Genomic DNA, 21,289 nt, shown 5'->3' with positions numbered 1-21,289 from the left:
TACATCTCTTCCTGTATATGTCCAGCAGGAAAGGGAGTGGAGCACCAATAATCCTGCTGGCGGTCTTCACAATCCTGTCTAGTTGGTGCCGTTCGTACACCTTGCAGCTCCCGAACCAGGAAGTGATGCCGTAGGTTAATGTGCTCTCGATTGTCCCCCTATAAAAAGTTCGTAGGTGTGTAGTGGGGAGACCTGCTTTCCGTAGTCTTCGGAGAGGGTGTAGTCGCTGCTGGGCTCTCTTGACCAGTGCTGTGGTGTTGGTCGTGGACGTCAGGTCATCTGACAGGTGGAGTCCTAGGAACTTCACGCTGCTGACCCTTTCCACATCAGCTTCATCGATGTGCAGAGGTGTATGGTGTTGTTTTCCCGCCCTCCTGAAGTCAACCACCATCTCCTTAGTTTTTCCCACGTTGAGAATGAGGTTGTGGGATTTGCACCATCCTGTGAGCAGCTCCACCTCCATCCTGTACGCCGACTCATCATTGTCACTGATGAGACCCACCATCCTGTGTGTAAGCAGACTAAACAGCAGGGGGCTTAGGACACAGCCTTGGGGCGAGCCAGTGCTCACGGCTATGGTTTTTGATGTCCTACTGCCCACCCTGACTGTCTGCTGCCGTTGCGATAGAAAGTTCAGGACCCAGTTACATGTGCCAGCATCAACCCCCAATAGCTCCAACTTCTCCACCAGCTGCTGCGGAATGATTGTGTTAAAAGCAGAGCTGAAGTCTATGAAGAGGATCCTGGCATAAGTATTTTTCCGATCAAGGTGTGACAGTACGAGGTTCAGTGTTGTTGAGACTGCGTCTTCTGTGGATCGGTTGGCTCTGTAGGCGAACTGCAGTGGGTCTAGGTCAGCAGGTAGACTATTTTTGATATGCTGCATAACCAGTCGCTCAAAACACTTCATTACTATGGGTGTTAGAGCCACTGGTCGAAAGTCAGTATTCGAAAGATTAAAATCAATTAAATCAGATTAAAATCAATGGCTAGCCACAGATGAGAAACCAGATGACTGGAAGACAGCAAATGTGGTACGTCTATTCAAGAGGTGCAGCGGGAATTAGCTACGTAACTATGTCACGCAGTTTAACGTCCATGGTCGGAAAGTTATTGGAAAAGACTTTTCCTGATTGATCAGGATAATTAGCACAGATTTGTTGTGAGAGATCGCATTTAATATATGTGAGATTTTTTGAAGAGTGAACTAAATATATTGCTGAGTCCAGTTGATATGGTTTACATGGACTTCAGTATGGCCTTTGCCAAGACAACCAGAATCTGCAGTTCCTTTCTACACATTATACCGCACCAGGTCTAATCATTAAAAAAGGTTTTTGCCTGATATGATTTATAGGTTCAATGGGAATGGATCGTATATCTAAATTAATTTAGGCCATCAGTAAACCTCTGAATTTCTCATGAAAAGATTTGTATTGCAAATTAACTGTACACTTATAAAAGGAAGGTCTGCTGTAAATATATTTTTTATGAAGTTGGAACCTTTGTTTACAATGTTTTTTAAAATAAGTTAATTACTGGCACAATCAAGTTGTTATATAAATCACAAAAAGTTTACAGATTTAAATGGATACAGATGATATTTTATAATCCAGTTATTGGTTTGAGACAGTCAAAGATGATCAGAATAGTATTTTTACCAAGTGACCAAACAATTGTTAGTAGATTCTCTAAAAATGTAATACTGCTGCTATTTGACACAGTACAACTTGTTTACAATATTTGCAAACAAATGCCTAGAAATTAAAATTTCAAATTAGTTACAACATTATAAAAGCAATAAATATTGGGTAATTCCACACCATAAATTGCAATTGACCGTCTCTGTAACGAAACATATAAATTATAATTCAGTGCAACAGTGTGAATCTATAATACAACCATTACTCAGATGCAAATAAAATAGCACAATCTATGACAGCTGCAAGAAGATTCTTTAATAGACTAAAAATATAGCCAGAGCAGAGATGTGATTTCTTACTGTGTGAACGACATTAGAGAAAGGGTGGTATAGCTGTGAGACGGACATATATGAAAGACACCGTTGAAGCCTTATGTTAACACAGACTACATCTTAACATTCATTGATAAACAGGAACTACTCATGCCAAGTGATGCATCTTCAGGGTTTGTGTGTACTGTGGCATTTTGGATTAGCAATACTTGTAAGTGGATATGTAGTAATCTTAACATACCTGTCAATTACTGGTCAGAATTGAAATTACCCATATATACAATAGTTTTCTTTACTGCCTTTTTCCATAGGAAGATGTGACCTAGAGAAGGATGAAGCAGACTAACTGTCAAATATTACCTACATCTTTTGACACCGTACCCAGATAATTTGTTGTAAACTGGTCTAGTTTCCAATTGAGTTTCTGTTGGAAGACAGGTTTGACAAACAATTGTAAAATTCAGAACCCATGGTGAGTCATCTGATCTGAATTTAATAGCTCTTGTATACCAACCAGTTACAAAAGCAGAAGAAAATGAATTTGGCTTCATTTAACTTATTTTTTTAATCATAACTATAACCTATCATGAAACGACTGAGCCACACAGAACAAATAGGCAAATATTGGATTCAAAGTCCACATAGATTTACACATCACATGTGGCTGTTAGAATTGCTCTTAATTATAAGTAGGTAAGGTGCGTTTTTTTTAAAAGCCCTCAAGAATTCTTCCTTGTTCTCCCATCATGCAGCTATGTTGGCAAAGGCTTTTCATCCACAAGGCACAAATCAGAAGTTTGATGCGGTCTAGTTCATTTACCCAAACTAATAATAATAATAATAATAATATATTTTATTGTCATTGCACATATGTGCAACGAGATTTGGTATGCAGCTTCCATCCGATGTCATAACTTAAACAACTAATAAAATTTAGATTTAGATACCCCGAGAACATGGTTTTTAAAAAGAACAGTAAAATAGTCAAAAGTGCAAATGTGTCTGTGCGACGTGACCATCCGAGGGAGACAGTTCATGGGGCTGGGGGGCACTCAGCAGGGCCAGTTCAGAGCAGTTATAGCTCTGGGAATTAAGCTGTTCATGGGTCTGGAGGTGCGGGCATAGAAGGCCTTGTAATGTCTGCCGGAAGGTAGGAGTTCGAACAGTCTATTACAAGGGTGTGAGGAGTGTTTATGGATGCTGATGGCCTTCCTGAGGCACCGTATGTGGTAGATGCCCTCCAAGGCTGGTAGCTGTGTCCCAATAATCTTCTGCTCTCTATGGACGACGCGCTGAAGAGCTCTCCTCTCCTCCTCCGTGCAGCTGAGATACCACACAGAGATGCCATATGTTAGTATGCTCTCTGTCGTGCAGCGGTAGAAGGTCGTCAGCAGCTGTTGGGGCAGACCAGACTTTTTCAATGTTCTCAGGAAGAGCAGTAGTTGCTGTGCCTTCTTGACCAGCGCAGCGGTGTTGGTGAACCATGTGAGGTCCTCTGAGATGTGAGTACCCAGAAACTTAAAGCTGCACACTCTCTCCACACTGTCCCCGTAGATGGAGATTGGGGCGTATTCCCCATTATGTGTCCTCCTGAAGTCGATAATCAGCTCCTTGGTCTTGGAGGTGTTTTAGGGACAAGTTGTTACGTGAGCACCAGTCCATCAGGTTCTGCATCTCCGCTCCGTAGTTTGTTTCATCACCGTTGGTGATCAGCCCGATCACCGTTGTGTCGTTCCAAATGCAGTTCCAACAATATTCAAGAAGCTACTGGAGTCTTAAAAAGGTGTACAACTGGTGGATGCATTAATCATGATCTCCCAGAATTCCCTACATTCTGAAATAATCCCAGCAGACTGGAACACCGTTAATAAAATCAAAGGAAGATTAGAGAAAAACAAGGTTACTGTTGACTAAAAAAAAGATACAAAGTGCTGGAGTAACTCAGCGGGTCAGGCAGCATCTCTGGAGAACATGGATAGGTGATGTTTCGAGGCGGGACCCTTGTTCAGACTGCCAACAAGTTAGTCCAACATCCATTACTGGACAACTGTTGGGAGATGACAGGACTAATGCATGAAGCGCAATTAGGATGATTGGATGCATATTTACTAGAACTTAGAAGAAGGAAAGGGGACTTCATTTAAATTTTGACGGAGCTGGCAGATAAGTTGCAGGAAAGATGTTCTTGATCGTGGAGAAGTCCACACTCAAAGGATGAGGTAGGTCATCTAGAGTCAGTCATACAGCACAGCAACAGACCTTTGGTCTAACTCGTACATGCAGACCAAGGTGCCCAACTAAAGTTATCCCATTTGCTCATGTTTGACCCATATCCCTCTAAACCTTTCCTATCCATGTACCTGCCAAATGTATTTTAAATGTTGTTATAGTACCTACCTCAACAACATCCTCGGGCAGCTTGTTTCATATACATACCACCCTCTGTGTAAAAAAGTTGCCCATCAGGTTCCTATTAGATAACTTCTGCACTTTTTCCATCTTAACGACATTTTTCCTAATGCAGGGTGACCAAAACTGTACACATTACTTCAAGTGCAGCCTTACCAATATGTTGTACATCTACTACATAACATCCCAGCTTCTATGCCCTGACTGAAGGCCAGCATGCCAGAAATCTTCTTCACCATCCTGTGACACCACTTTCAGGGAACAATGTACTTGCTTCAGAGAACGCACTTGATGAGATTTAGAACTGATGAGAAGGAAATTATTCACTCAAAGAGAGGTAAAGTGTGAAATGATCTACCACAGAAGCTGGTTGAGTCTAGATCATTAAATATATTCAAAAAGGTGCTATGTGGCATTCTTATGGCTGCAGAAATCAACGGATATGGGAGTAATCAGGATCAGAAACAGGGTAATTTTGAATGATCAGCCATCATCATAGTGAATGATGAAGAAGGCTTGAAGGGCCTTTATTTACCTCTTATTTTTCTATGTTTCTAAGATTATAATAATGAATTAGTTGCAAAACATATAGAAATTCCATATGGGTCAACCATCACTAATACATTTGTCAACCATGATTGACAAATGTATTAGTTCTTTGAAGATGTCCGTTGTGCACATTGAACAACGGAGAACCAGCAGCTGTTGTGTATTTGTATTTCTAAAAGACTTTTGGCAACATAGTACATAAAAGGGTTTTCACAAGATATGAGATCTTGGCAATGAAGATGATATTTAAGAATAGTAATGGCTGACTACCCAAAATCGCATCAGGGATAGATGGGGCTTTTTTGGGTTGGCTACTCATAAAAAGTGGTGTGCAACTATTTACAATATTAAATGAATGAAGAGTGCAGTTGGGATTTATTTCCAGAATTTGAAAGGAATATATAAATCAGTGGGCAAATGTAGCCTTTGGAGTACAGTTTGGTGAAAAGAGAAGAAAAATAGATATGCAGACCGAGACTAAAATTGAAGAGAGACTCCAGAATGCTGCTGTACAAATGAATCTGGATAGTGGAACACAAAGTTCAATGTAATTAGGATAACAAATGGAATGTCGACATTTATTAGAAGAGATGGAGTGTAAAAGGTCCACTTTAATGAGGCCACACCCATAGTACTCTGTGGATAGTTTGTACTCCTTATTTAAAGGGAGATACACTTCCATTGGATCCATTTCTTGGATGAATGGATTGTCAAGGAATGATTTAGAAGAATGCGAGATATTTGTATTAAAACTTACGATTTTGAGGGGTCCGACAAAGTGAATGCTGAGATGATGTTTCCCTTGAACTGAGGGGGGCATAGTTTCACTTAGATTCTTATGTAGTGAATGGCTTGGATTGAGTGGATATGGAGAGAATGTTTTCACTAGTGGGAGAGTCTTGGACTAGAGGTCATAGCCTCAGAATTAAAGGATGTTCTTTTAGGAAGGAGTGGAGAAGGAATTTATTTAGTCAGTGGTAAATCTGTGGAATTCTTTGCCACAGGTGGCTGTAGAGGCCAAGTCAATGGATATTTTTATGGCAGAGATAGATAGGTTCTTGATTAGTATGCCATTAGTATGCCATGGGTTATGGGGAGAAGGCAGGAGAATGGGGTTAGGAGGGAGAGATCGATCAGCTATGATTGAATGGCGGAGTAGACTTGAAGGGCCTAATTCTACTCCGATCACTTATGACCTTATTATAGCAAATTTAATTACTGGGATTAGATTGGAAGAGGTCACCTAAGTTTACTAAATGATGGATAATTGACAAGGACACATGCACATTTCTGGTCTTACATTATATGTTCCTATGCCTGCTACTATTCAGAACAATGCAATGTGGCACGCCATCCACCTCCCCTGAAAATTCATTCCCTCTGCCTCAGCCAAGACTATTCTGGCAGCACCTCCCAAAATCCTGATTCTACCACCAAAGTGGACATGGAAAATAGAGCAAGGAACACAATCAATACAGATCACAATCCAAATGACACAACATGTGTAGGAAGGAACTGCAGATGCTGGTTTATACCAGTAGAGCCACAAAATGCTGGAATAACTCAGAGTCTCACGCCGCATCTCTGATAGAAAATAGGTGACGTTTCAGTTTGGAACTCAACTTCAGACTCAATCTGAAGAAAGGTTCCAACCTGAAACATCACTTATAATTTTTCTCGAGATGCTGTCTGACCCCCTGAGTTAAGGGCCTGTCCCACATTCACGACCTCTGCCGAGTTTGCCCTTGACTCGTACTCGCAGCAGGGTCGCCACGAGATTGTAGGTAGGTCGTGATGCTAGTCATAGGTAATCATGGCATCAAGCAGGTCAGGGCGTTTTTCTAGCCTGAGTAAAAATGTCCACGAGTAAAAAAGGTCATGAATTAGGTCGTGAAAATGGGACAGGCCCTTTACTCCAGCATTTTATGTCAAATCACACAACATCATGCATCACCTTAATAAATAACACTGTAGCAGTATATTCACCGGAAGGGCTACAGAGATTCAAAATGCAGCCTGCAGCCATGATTTCAAAGGTAATTACGAATGGACAATAAATTCTGACTTTTCCTGTGGGGACCCATAAAAGAAATTTATAAGAATACATGAAACCAGAAACCACAAGAGTTCCAGGAGAGTTAATTTAGAGGTAAAAATACCTGGAAAATATGCATACCTGCAAATAATAATTATAATAAACACCGTAAAATATTTTGATTTATGGCTTGTTGAATTCAATGGCACGGACTTTCACTTTATTTTTAATTTAAGTGGATATTAAAATCACTCTTAGCTAATAAAACACAATATTGTTTGAAAAAAATCTTCAAAAATAAAGCAGTGTTTTAGAATCTAATCAGTTAGATGTACTGAAGTTTTCATTAATGTAATTACATTACATTTTCAAAACCTGACAATAGGCTACAACATCACCATAATCATTACCAAAAAAACAATATTCTAATTGCAAGAATGGATTTACGTTCACCACTCCAAATCTAGATTTTCAATCCATCTTTCAAATTACTAAATTTAAACAACAATATTCAAAGACATGAATTCAATTGTGCATAGACATAAATGCTGGAGTAATTCAAATATGCACATTTCTAGATGGTCATAGTTGATTCATAGTGCAGTTTCACAAGAAGAAAGGAGCAAAATCAGTTTTTTTGTTGTTGCAACTTTGAGTTGCTACTCAAAACTGACAGCAGGTCAGGATGCTATAAATGCCCACTCTGGTATCCTTGCTCAACACAGCCATCAAAAGATTACCTGTCAAATAATACAACTCTCAAGGAACTAACTAATTTCAGGGTTAATAATTAGTGAGTACAAGTTTTATCATATGCAGCAAACCATATGAAAGCATTGTTTTTAGGCAAATGCTGTGAAATATAAACGGATATTTAAAAAACAAATGCCAATTTAAATTATGGAGATAAGCACAAAGTGCTAGCTAGAGGAACTCAGTTGGTTGGGCAGCATCTGTGATGGGAATGGACGGACGACATTTTGGGTCGGGACCTTTCATCAGACCCTGCAGTTTCTTGTGCCTTCATTAAATTATAGGGTATGTTAACATAGTGGTTAAGGAATCAGCAAAGCACCCAGAACAGTACACTGTTGAACCCTGTAGAATAAGCCGAGGAATTTAAATTCAAGTAATTAAATTAATCTGGAAGAGAGAGCTACTATTCATACAGATAACCATGAAACTACCAATTGACGTAAAAACCTTTTTGGTTCACTAATGTCCTTCATGAAAGAAATCTATCATCTATCATCCTTAGTCTTCTAGACCTACTAATGTAGTTGGCTCTTAATTGTCCTATGAGATATAATTATGGAATAATAATAAACACTGGTTTTCTCAGCAACATCCATCTCAATTGAATAATTGAAAAGCTTGCGTTGAGAACCTACTACAAAACTATTAATTAATTCTAGTGAATTGATTTTAGGTTGCTGCATTATTTTTTACTACTTTGCAAATTAGTATCAATCAACATCATTTTGTACCCTTGTATTTCTAAAGTGTGGTGATTTGTAGACACTATTTGGCTGTAAAGTAAATACTAAATTTATAAAATGATACACAAACTATGTGGTCATAGTTATAGCACTCACTTTTGAATAAGAGCCTGCCCTTCAAATTTCCCCCAAAGACTCAGAGAGCTGGACTCAACTTTAGTCACCAGCCTTTGCTGAATTAGAAGGGTCTCAACCCGAAATATCACCTAATCCTTTTCTCCAGAGATATTGCCTGACCCACAGAGTTACTCCAGCTTTTTTTTTTTCTATCTTCAGGGTATCAATAGGTTAAGGATAGAAGAACCTGCTACCTTTTACATGTGATGAAATAAATCACCTTCAAGTTTGACAAAAAATGATGAAATTTCAATAGCTTGAATATTGCATACATTTCTGGTCACCCCAATGCAGGATAGATCTGATTGAACTGGAGAAGGGCAGAGAAATTTACACAGATGTTGCCAAAATTTTTAACAATGGGGAAGTTATTGTGCTTTTTTGGAACAGAGGCAGCGAAGGTAAAATTAAGGTAAAGGAGGTGTATAAAATTATGAGGCTCCTGGACGGAATAAATAAATGGATCTACGTTGTTCTGTTTTGAGGTGGGTCAAAAACAAAGGGCATTGATCTAAAGCGATTGGTAATATTAAGAGGTACAAAAAAAAGTCACCCAGATGAAATTGTATAATTTCACTGCTTGAAATGATAGCATTGAAGTAGAAACTCTCATTACATTTTTAAAGGGTACATGGGCACATACTTAAAGAACCATAATCTATGGGGTGATGAACCCAGTTCTGGCAAATGAGATAAGACTAGATGGTTCTTTATCAATCAACAGACAAAATGGGGAATTTGGCCTCCTTCTGCAACTCCAAGGATCTTGCATATTACATTAAATCTTGCAATAAGAAATGGGAAACTGTGAGAGAAAATACATCCTTAGCAAGTTATTCTTGAATAGTACGGGCGTCAGGGGTTATGGAGAGAACGCAGGGGAATGGGGTTGGGAGGGAAAGATTGATCAGCTATGATTGAATGGCGAATCAGACTTGATGGGCCAAATGGCCTAATTTTGCTCCTGGATCTTATGAGCTTAAAATATTTTAAATGATTACTACATCCTGAACAAGAAAATGCACGAGAAAAATGCAGAAAATGCTGGAAACACTCGGCACATGTATTTGAAAATGCTGCCACATAATTGTGGATGTAATGAGGCCCCAGGACTTCCAGATATTTGTTCCTCTATTTCTCAGGGAAAAAAATGCTGATCAAAGACAGACCAGAACCAGATGTTTATGCAATAAAAACTGTTGAATAAAGTTAACAGGCTACATAGAACGTCGACCCTCGACTACTAATCAACAATAGTTTCGAAACATTGCTAGAACAAAGAGCCAACAGGCTGCTGCAGATGTACACATTTAACCATGCAAAATGTCACATTTCAGACAAATTATGTTGCTTCCTCTGAAGAATGTGCTATGAATTGCCCTGTTGCCAATGACTAACTTCTGAGAGTTCAGCAGGTTCAAGAGCGAAACCCAGTTACCAAAAATAAATATTATATAACTCTCATCAAGAGCAAATGGCATAACTATTGGTCAGGTGTAACACATATTACACACATGCATTATTTAAAATGAAATATACCATGGTTTAGAAATGTATTCCAACTATAATCCACAACGCATACAAATGAAAGTCCTTCTTTCATTCCATTCCCCATTATGAGTTTTGACATGTCAGTGTCACCTTTTAATGCCATCATTTGCAACTTTATGCTCAACCTCATCAAACATGTAATTGGTAATATATTCATATAAATCTTAAATTATAAGTAATTTCTCCTTTTATTTGAAAAGAAAAAAGTACAAGAGTACAATGGTAAAAATATCAAAATTATTTACTGCCAAACAACTTTCCCAATTTGAACGTGCAGAAACAAAAATGTTGCCAACAAAAATCTAATTTGTAATGGGCTGATAGCTTAAATTATAAGAGCCTGTTGATACTCAAGAAAACTACTGTAACAAATAGGCACCTCCCTGTTTGTCAATCTTTGGATATTGTAAAATCTTTCTTAAAAGTTATCCTCTGATATTATAACTTTTGCTTTGTCTCTTAAAGTTTAAAAAAAAGTGTCAGCAAACTATTATCTGAACAAAGTGTTTTGCAATCACTTGCTTTCTTCAACAGCAATGACATTTCATGCCATTTGGAAAATCTCCCCACTTCAGTATTATCTTTTCAACTTAGTGAAAACATGACAGCTGCAGCCCGAGTCATTCCTCAGGTTAGGGCATGTAATGGTGCAACTGCTGCTTCGGCAAGTGCCGTTCTTTCTGCTTCTCTCTGTACCGCTAATCCTACATCCTGTTAACTTCTGAAAGAAATTCGAATAAAACTTCAGTTCACCTGCAACAAATCAATGCAACAGCCAGCAAAAAATGTGATGACATATAGTAAAACAAATCAGTCATTTGCTAGTGCGTGCTCTAAATAATGAATAATGGTTGATGTCGATTACGATTAACTTGTTTGTCTCTTCCAGTTTTGTTGCATTGCTAAACTTACTTTTATTACAATTGAGATTGCTGCAGCATATTATCGCAATGACTGCCCTTTGGATGCAATTTCAGATCTATGAAAAGTAGTCTAATACCTTTAAGTAGCTCTATCAACAGCTTCTCTTGCATGGGAAATAAGAGTGAAGATTTAATAGATGAAAAGCAATCAAGGCAGCTGAACAACCAGTTAATATTTCAAACTATCCACCAAGCACAATCTTGACAACAGAGGGGGGGGGGGGGGGGGGGGGGTGAACAGTGTAGGTATCGCCTTGCTGTTTCCTCTGACAAGGATCAAATATTTCGTACTGAGATGAGGAAAAAATTCCTTACACACAGAATTATACATGTTTGATGTTTTCTAGCTTGACCTTTATATTTAAATACAATTTATGTGGAAGGAAAGTGGATAGTAGGGTCAGGATCAGGACTGATCATACTGAATGCCAAAGTTGGTGCACAAAGACAAAAGATTACTCTTGAATCTATTTCTTATGTTCTTATACCAATCCTTGGCATCCAATAAACAATTATTTCAATACATTGAGTCCTACCATCTTATGGGTGTGTCCCACTTAGGCTACTGTCATGTTGCCGGCAGTCGCCTGAAAGACCGGCAAAAAAGAAAAAGAAAAACACACACGCACACTGCTTCCTTCACCAGCCCATGTGATTTTTTTAGACAGCGCTCCCCCTGCTTGTCCTGTCCAAAGAATTCATGAAGGCAACTCCCCTCGAACATGTGCCAACTGCATAGTCTCCTGCAGTCTTCCTAAAAAGTGGCCCAAGTGGGACAGGCCCATTACTTTTCAATAATCCCTCAAATCCTTCAATACCTGCATGATTATAATGTTTTCAGTAATTCAGCGGGTCAGGCAGCACCTCTGGAGAAAAAGGATGGGTGACATTTCAGGTTGAGACTCTTCTGCCTGACCCGCTGAGTTATTCCAGCACTTGTGTCCATTTTTTGTTTATAATGTTATTCACTTCAACCACCCCTATGGCAGCAAGTTCCACATTCTCATCACTGCTTATGAAATCCGCATTTCATTTCTGAGCATCAATCCTGCATTGCTGACTTCTAATTGGGGCTCAAGAACTGATCCTCATCATTGTCACTGTGAAAAGACACAGAAGGGAATGCAGATGCTGGAATTTTGAGCAAAAAACAACTTTTGGAGGAACAGAGTGTCAAGCAGCCTCTATGGCAGGAAATGGACAGACGATGTTTAGGGTTGAGAAACTTTTTCCATCTAAAGGTTGATTTTTTTTTTACCCTGCATCATTACCCTTGACTCCCATGCTTTCATATCTGCTTCACATCTAATTTGCTATACATTTCAGAACACAGCATTCAATATTAAGGACAAAATCCAGGGGAAAGGTTTTTGTGCAAATGCACCTACGATGCTCCTGAATGATACCAAAGATTACTGCATTGAAAGACTACAATTGTCCGCACATGATGGCGGATGTGTGGGAGTGGGCGCCGTCTGTGTATGGCAGCCTGCCCGCAGTCCGTCTCTACACCTTTTTTTATTTTAAGTCCTGTTAAAAAATGTTAGTGGAGGTCTTCTATGTGGGGGGTGGGGGTGGGGAAGGGGGAAACTTTATTTCTTAGTCACCTACCTGGTCGGAGAGGCAGCATCCCTCCAAGCTGCTTCTTCACCCCGTCCTCGCGGCCTACCATCGAGAATGGAGCGGCGTTTCCTGTCGGGACCGGCCGGGACTACAGCTTCGGCGGCGGTGGCGCAGCGCTGGGATACCAACACGGAGCGGGCGATGACTTGCCGGGTCGCCGTGCGGTAGGCTCTGGAGCGTTGTGGCCGTCAATCCCAACATCGCGGAGCTGGGGCTGCGGGCGTCCGGCCGCGGGCGGCGCTGGATTTGGAGCGCCGCAGAGCCAGGGATCGAGTTCACCGGGGTCGGAGCTCCAGCCGGCGCGGCCTGAGGACTACGAGTGCCCCGGTCTCCAGGGAGGAGGCAGCCGCTCCAGACTTTTCCAAGCCGCTGAGGAATGTTTCACCCGACGACGAAGTTCCATCTTCACGGCAAGAGGGCCCTGAAAATCATCGGACTGGCTGCACGGCCACAAATGGGCCCCGACCTCGGGTGTTTCACAGAGGAAGAGGACTTAACTTTCTGGTGCCTTTCCCCACAGTGGAAAGTTTTGATTCTGCTGTGGGGGGACGTTTGTGTTGAACTCTATAATGTGTTGTGTCCATTTTATTCTTTTTTTTTTTTTAACCTTTTTCTATGGTTTGTAATGGAACTTATTATTTAATTTATGTAAAGCACTTTGGTGTCAATGCGAGTTGACTTAAAACGTGCTATATAAATTAAACTTACTTACTTACTTGAATACAGACCATCAGGAGAGAGGACTCTAATTAAGGTATCCACAATGATAAGAGATTTAATCCTGATGCAGGGTTTCATCCCAATACAGGGTTTCACCGGCAATTTCTTTCCATCCACAGATCCTGCGTGAGTGGCTGAGTTCCTCCAGCAATTTTGCTTGTTATTCCAGATTACAGCATCTACCCCCATCCATATAAACGGGACTGAAGTGGAGCGCGTCTCCAACTACAAATTCCTCAGGGTACACATCTCGGAGGATCTGTCCTGGTCCCTCAACACCTCCAAGCTGATCAAAAAGGCGCAGCAGCGCCTTTACTTCCTGAGGAGGCTCAAGAAAGCTCACCTGTCCTCCCAGATCCTGACCAACTTTTACCGTTGTACCATCGAAAGCATCCTGATCACCTGCTAAACGCAAGCAGTTGCACTGTAGCGGACAGGAAGGCACTACAACGGGTAGTGAAAACCGCACAGTACATCATCGGTGCCCCGCTCCCAACCATGGATGCCCTACACCCAAAACGGTGTCTGAGACGGGCTGGAAAGATCATTAAAGACCCCTCCCACCCCAACCATGGACTGTTTGCCCTCCTCCCATCAGGGAGGCTGTACAGGAGCCTCAGGTCTCGTACTAGTAGGATGAGGAACAGCTTCTACAATAATACCATCACATTGCTGAACTCGGAGTCCCGCCGATAGATTTCTCCAGTCCCTCAGTCCACATTGTTTGATTAGTCTGTATTTTTATTTTTATATTGCACTACTACTACGGACTGACGCTAAACTGCATTCTGTTGTACCCATACTTGTATTTGTGCAATTACATTAAAGTTGAATTGAATTTGAATTGAATTGAATCTACAGTCCCTTGTGGCTCCAAGAGATTTGATCCTTTCCCAAAAGATTAAGGATGTTGAACTAAATTTTCAATAGACTTCCATTAGTTATTGTAGAAAAAGAATGAGATTTATATGGCACCTTCTACTGTGCCAGAGAACTTTAGACACAACAAACTACCTTTATGAAGAGCCACAGTCTAGATACAATCAGTCATGATTTAACACTATGGCCGACAGGGGCTGAATACTTCGGTCAAGCTCCCAGATCAGCAATTTCCACTTATTGAGCATCTTCAATGTAGCAAAAATCCCCAAAGCACTTTATTGTATCATTGGCAAACAGAAGCTTACACCCAACCACAAAAGTACTGGGAAAATTAGCAAAAACAAATGCAAAATAATATGTTTCAAGGAGTCCCTCGTAGGAAGAAATAGGCGAAGATGGGTTTAGTGAGCCAATCACAGTGTTCAGCCTTGCTTATGGCCAACTGGCAACGGTGGAGTGATGGAATTTGGGAATTTGGGAATCAATAAGAGGCCAGAATTGGGGAGCATAGATTATAAGATGGGAAGAGATATCAGAGATAGGAAGAGGCAGGACGTGGTTAAATTAGAACAATTACAGGCCCTCCTGGTATTACAAATAGCCAACCTATGGATACCCGTTCGTATGCATCAGCCCCCATAAATTTTACATTGAAAGGAGAACCAGTCTTAGAATTAAAATGTTTACACTTAACTGCTCCTCAGTAATCTGGACCATTGACTCTTATGAACACAGACTGCCAGTTTCACCATAGGGAGCCACTTAAGAGAGTTGTTTTGGAAATTCATAAGCAATCCTTTCTATTTATATCTATACCACGATAATCTATTAACCAATGTAACAGCCACTGATACTTCAAGCTGATGGAAACTAGCTACTTAGTGTGAGACATCCTGATTCTGTACCATAGTAACTTGGCACAGGAAGACATAAATATATGTACATGTTAATTAGCCATCATCAACACTATTCATTGCTATATTGTGGAAATATGGTTACCGTATCAAGTGATTTTGTTTCTTTTCCGGTTCATGAACAAAACTTGACTACAAACAAAACCTACTGGTAACGCAGGGACAGTCTGTACTACAATTATATAGGACTTTGGTGAGACTGCATCTGGAATATTTTGTACTGTTCTGGTCTCCTCTGCCATAGAAGGAATGCAGTGAAGATGTACTAACGGGTTTCAGGAATGGAAAGTTTGTACTATGAGAAGTGGACTTGTCACATATTTTCCAGAGTTCAGAAGAACAAGAGGTGTCATTAAAAGGTATAACATATTTACAGCGCTCCACGGGATGGATGCAGGGAGGAAATTTCCATGCGAAGGAGGAGTAAATCTCTGAATCACAGTCTCTGAATAAGGGGTAGGCTGTTTAGAACTGAAATGAGGATAAATTATTTACACAAAATGCTGCAGAGGGCAAGGCATTGATTGCATTCGGAACAGAGATCAATAGATTTCTGAATGTTAAGGGAACCATAGGAAAATGACAGACGTAAGTAGCCACAATCTTGATGAAGGAGGGAGCAAGCTCAATGTACAAAGTACCCAACTATTGCCATTATTTCTTCTGTAGCAAGGATGACAATTTTAAGGGTTTAAATGAACCAGGAGCCTCGGTTGCCGGGAAGCTCAAAGGTGATTGGGGATGTGGGGTTGGGGGTAGATGGGGAAATGATTTGGTAAAATTAGGACAACAGCAGCAACACTTTGAATAGCTTCAAGTTTATAAAGAGTAGTACAAAGAGTGTAATAGAATAGTCAAGCTTTGACCTAATAACTCCAGGAATGTGGGTTTCAGCAGCGAGTAAGGTTAGTCTGAGATAGGCGTTACGGATATCACTGATTCATCAACTGAAGCACAACTGAAAATCTAATTACACACCAAGTTTATGAACTGCCTGCTACAATTTTATTCAGTTACCAAAAAGTGGAGTGGGTTCATTGTCTACGCAACAAAGTTTAGGGTGGGGACAGATGGATATATCATCACACTTCCCAACCTTTTAATGGAGGAAATTTCTACTCCTCCATTACTGGATGTTAGTCAGACATTCAAAAAGGGTCAAAAAAGACAGCAATGAGGTAAAGCTGAGCATTATCAGCAGACGTGTGGGAACCATGGCTTTGTTTTCAGATAACATTACCAAGGGCACCACACAGATGAGAAAAAGGAGAGCCAAGGATATATCCTAATGCAGTTACCACTGACAGTGGAGCAGGCATATGAGGAAGCACTGTTGTTGATGATACTCTGGTTTTATCTGGATAATTTAAATACAGCCAGAACAGCCCCAATAAGCAACACACGAATGGAAAATGGCAGGGTGAATCGGTCACAAACTATACAGAGCCACAGGACAGCAAAGAAAAGCTGATTCAGAATTTTTAATTTTGCTGGATTTCATTGGTGACTTCAATCAGAGCAAGTTTGTATTGTGATAGGTGCAGAAACCTAACTTTCACTGGGTAGCGAACCAGGATATTACATTACTGGCACATTGACAAGTCGAAGATCCCATCCAAGGTCAAAAAAAGGACATTGCTTGAAGATAATGGCAGCATTGTGAGATTTCATGTGAGGAACCATGTTGGTTCATAACATTTAGTGCAGGAGTGTCTATCACAAAATGTAACAGGGAGCTATTTATGCACCACGAAGAGTGAATAGAAAATGTTAAAAGTACAACTTTTATGCCTATTTTAACGGTAAGTGTTGTGCAGTACCAATATTAATAACAGTTATCTACTAATAATATATTACCGATCATGGATAAAAACATATATAGGAAGGAACTGCAGATGCCAGTTTACACCGAAGATAGATACAAAATGGTGGAGTACCACTGCGAGACGGGCAGCATCTCTGGAGAGAAGGCATGGATGATGTTTTGAATCGACACGAAATGTCACCCATTCCTTCTCTCCGGAGATGCTGCCTGTCCCGCTGAGTTTCTCCAGCATTTTTGAGTCTCTCAATGGATAAAAACATCTTTCCTTTTCTTCAGCAAAGGGAATATTTCACAACACTTAGATTCTAAATTAACACAAGGCTAACAACATGCATTTTTTGCTGACAACCGAGATGATCCAGGATAAAAATCTGGAAATTCATTGGGGGGGAAAAAAAAATTTAAATGAGAGTACTCAAAATTAAATTTCTGGCCATAGAATTATAATTTTTTTCTTAAATTCTGTTTCCTCGCAACACCATTTGTGGTCTCATTATTGTTTCTTTAAACAACATGGATTGAAGAGGAGATTTGACAATTTACAAGTGGTTTTCAGTTTAAGTATTGTTACCGCAAATAAATCAGCAATGGAATATTCAGCATATTCTATGTTTTATTATATCACTCGATCCACATGTTGGTCATTACAACTACAGCTGCTCTGCACAGCTGCAAGTTTACATGTTACAGTTGTCAAGGCAACAATTCTTCATTCAGAACATCATCCTTTGAAACTTAATAATTCCATTTTAATTAATCTTTAAGGCATAAATAAACACATTTCAGACTTACAAGTCTAGGTTTTATATCAATTTTCTCTTACCCTCATGCCAAGTACCAAGAAACCAATTTCTTCCATCAATGGATATTTGCTGATCTGTTGTTGTATTTTCTCAGCTGAAGCATCAGGGTCATAACTTTTTTTCCCAATTTTAACATCCATGATACATGGTTTGCTGAACCTGCGTGTCACATCTTCCAGTTTAAGATACAACTCTGAACTCCAAGGTTAAAGAGAAAAACGCCTTCATGTGGGTCACATGAAATATAATCAAAGGGCTTAGTTTGTTTACTTCATTATTATTTTCAAGACACAAGCATGGCCATTTACTTCCTTTACGAGCCACATCATAATTTCATGCGATTATTTGCTCATTTATAATTTAGAACCAAGGGAAAAAATCTGATACAATGAATCATCATGAAAAATTAATGAGTAGATTTTAAATGGAATTTTCTTTAATACAAAAATTAGTTAATCAGTCATGAAAAATTCAAAAAGTAGCATAGTAAATAAATGAGTAGTGAAACAAAACCAAAAAAAACACAAGGACAGATAGTTTTCAAAGGAAGATAAATACATGAACATTAAAGCGTTTTTTTTTTTTAAATACACATGCAGGCCTGAACATTAAATCTAATCAAACCTAAGCAATATGGCACAGTGACGCAGCAGTAGAGCTGCTGCCTTACAGCGCCAGAGATCCGGATTCGATCCTGACTACGGATGCTGTCTGTACAGAGTTTGTATGTTCTCCCTGTGACCACGTGGGTTTTCTTCTGGTGCTCCGATTTTCTCCCACATTCCAAAGATGTGCAGGTTTGTAGGTTAATTGGCTTTGTAAATTGCTCCAAGTGTGCAGGATAGAACTAGTGTACCAGATGATCGATGGTTGGCATTGTCTCGATGGGCCGAAAGGCCTATTTCCACGTTGCATCTCTAAACTAAACTAAAGTAGGGAGCAGAGGTAAACAACTGGCAGTGGGCATTATCTCTACAAATGGCATATGCAGCCATAATGATAACGCAGTTTTTGGAATGTCCTCAAAGGCTAATTAATTCTATACTATTACATGGTTATTACATGACAGAACGGTGATAAATTAGCCTGCCCTAGTGCCAGAATTGTCACATATAACTTGTGTGGCACATCATGCACTCAGTTGCACTCAATGTAAATGGTCATTCTCATTTCAGAGGCACATACATTTTCTCATTTCAAAAAATGGACCATGCTTCTTTACAACATCCAGTCATTGATCTGGTTGCACTTTAGGGGGGGTCGAATGTAAAGGGAAAATATACAGTTAATGGCAAGACCTTTTACAACATTAACATACAGAGGAATCATGGGGTCTAAAACCATATCTCCCTGAAAGTGGCAACAGAAGTAGATAGTGTGGTAAAAAAGGTTGGCTTGCCTTCATTTGTCGCGCACATTGAATTTGTCAAAATGCAACTTTGTAAGATATAGGCGAGGTCACATTTGGAGTTTGCATGCAGTTCTGGCTACCCCTTACAGGAAGGATGTGTAGGCTTTGAAGAGGATACAGAGATTTATCAGAATGCTTCCTAGTTTACAAAGAATGGCCTGGAAGGAGAGGTTGGGCAAAGTCTTGAATTCTTTTCTTTGGAATACTGGAATTTGAGGGACAACCTAAGTATATAAAATTATAAGAGGCATAGGTAGGGCAGTCAGAACCTTCTTCCCCCTAGGTGGAAATTTCAAAGGCAAGAGGACATAGGTTTAGGGTGAAACGGGCAAAGTTTAACTGAGATGTGCAGGGCAAATTTCTTTTTGGGCAGAGTATGGTTGGTGCCTGGAACGCATTGGCTGGTGTAGGAGAAGAGGTGGATACAATAGTGGCATTTAAGAGGCCTTTGGATAGGCACATGGATATGCAGGAAATGAAGGGATATGGATCAGCTCAGTTTAACCCGCCATCATGTTTGTCACAAAAAAAAGAACGAAAGATCTGCTCCAGTGCTTACTTTTCCATGTTCTATGTACATGAATTACTTTCAAACCCATGAATCATCTAAAACAGTTTGGGTGGGGGTAGCAGGGAGAAGTAGGGGGACGATGAAAGACATTAAAAAATGGATAGTGTACCACTTGTTCACTATATTGTAATAAATAGAAATTCCATGCAAAATAAGAAAATGCAGAGACTGAGTACAGAGAAAACAGCAAGTTTATGATGATCAGCCATGGTAGAACAAAACCTCCAATTTAGATACATTGTCAGAGTCATGAAAATAGATTTACAGCTGTACTCAATTCCACTGTTCTGTGCAAAGGATACCATTTGGTGCAGTCGTTGGTGCCCAGGTACCAAGGAACTTCGGCAGGAATTTACGTAGTTCTAAGAATACGTGATCATGACACGAAGAACCAAACACCTGGAGAAAGAAAAAAAAAGTTGGAAACTGGAATATTTAAACATTAGAAATTCAAGGAAAGTTAGTTTATGCCCTGGAGGTAGCAAACAGTCTCCAGAAGTTATTATCTAATTCTGGAAACGTATTACCCTTTATAGGTGGAGCACGTCAGCTTCCCCGGGGCAGAAGGAGAATGAGAAGGAGGAGGAGGCGGCGGTGGAGGGGAGGAAGGTGAGGCCGAGTGAACAGAGCGACGAGAGGAGAAAGAGCAGGGGAGCGGACAAAGCCACGGGCCGACAGGAAGAAGCAGCAGCCGGTGGGAGCAGATGGAACCCACAGTGACCGAGTGTGTCCCACCGATGGCAGTGGCCTGCAGAAAGCACTGTCCCCAGCGGCAGCAGTGTGACCCGTAAGAACAGCCATGCTGACTGGATCACGTGATGGGCTCACTGGTGCACCTTGTGAGCAGCGGTTTGCGTCGGAAGCCGGGGCTGGGGAGGCCATGCAAGCTTTAAATTGAATTGAATACTTTATTGTCACATGTGACAAGTCACAGTGAAAATCTTTGCTTGCACACCCACGGTATGCAAATAGTCACCCATAAAGGGCGCTTACAAAGTTACAAAGTACTCCCACTCCAGGTCCCCTTTATTCTTTCCCCTCCTCACGGCGATCCTCCCACGCCAGGTCCTCCTTTGTGTCGGCACGTCTGTCCATTATAAACCAAAATGAGTTTTAAAGTGGTCTGTTAAAACAGAGGGTTTACTGTACATACATTTTATATTTCAAAACCTTTATTGCACAACCTATGACAGTTCAGAATAGCTTTGAATATTAACAGACTCCTAAACTTAACTGTTTATTCCTATATACTAAACCTTCAGTGTATAGCAGCAATTCAGATTAGAAAGACTGTACAGCAGTAACTTCAGAAGGATGAATGAAATTAACAATGTTAACTGTAAATCATTACTACAAACAATGGGGCAAGACCATTTAAGATCTTTATATAAAAACAATCTAATGTAAGGAACAGACTGCACCAAATATATAGATGTGTTCTGATTGTTACAAATGTGTTTTTTCAATATGGAATCAATATTA

The 21,289-nt window shown here is 40.2% G+C and overlaps 1 protein-coding gene across 1 annotated transcript in view; it reads right to left on the bottom strand.

Moving 5' to 3' along the window:
• ipmkb (inositol polyphosphate multikinase b) overlaps positions 1–21,289 on the bottom strand; it is an 87,466-nt gene that overhangs the window by 30,290 nt on the left and 35,887 nt on the right. Inside the window, exons 3-4 of the mRNA XM_055647245.1 lie at positions 20,110–20,206; positions 17,846–18,018 (exon numbers count right to left, since the gene is read on the bottom strand). Coding sequence (XP_055503220.1) covers positions 17,846–18,018; positions 20,110–20,206 — 270 coding nt within the window. The remainder of the gene's footprint in view (positions 1–17,845; positions 18,019–20,109; positions 20,207–21,289) is intronic.

Source organism: Leucoraja erinacea, chromosome 15 (assembly GCF_028641065.1).
Source record: "Leucoraja erinacea ecotype New England chromosome 15, Leri_hhj_1, whole genome shotgun sequence".
NCBI lineage: Eukaryota > Metazoa > Chordata > Chondrichthyes > Rajiformes > Rajidae > Leucoraja > Leucoraja erinaceus.
This window is presented reverse-complemented; position numbering and strand designations above follow the sequence as displayed.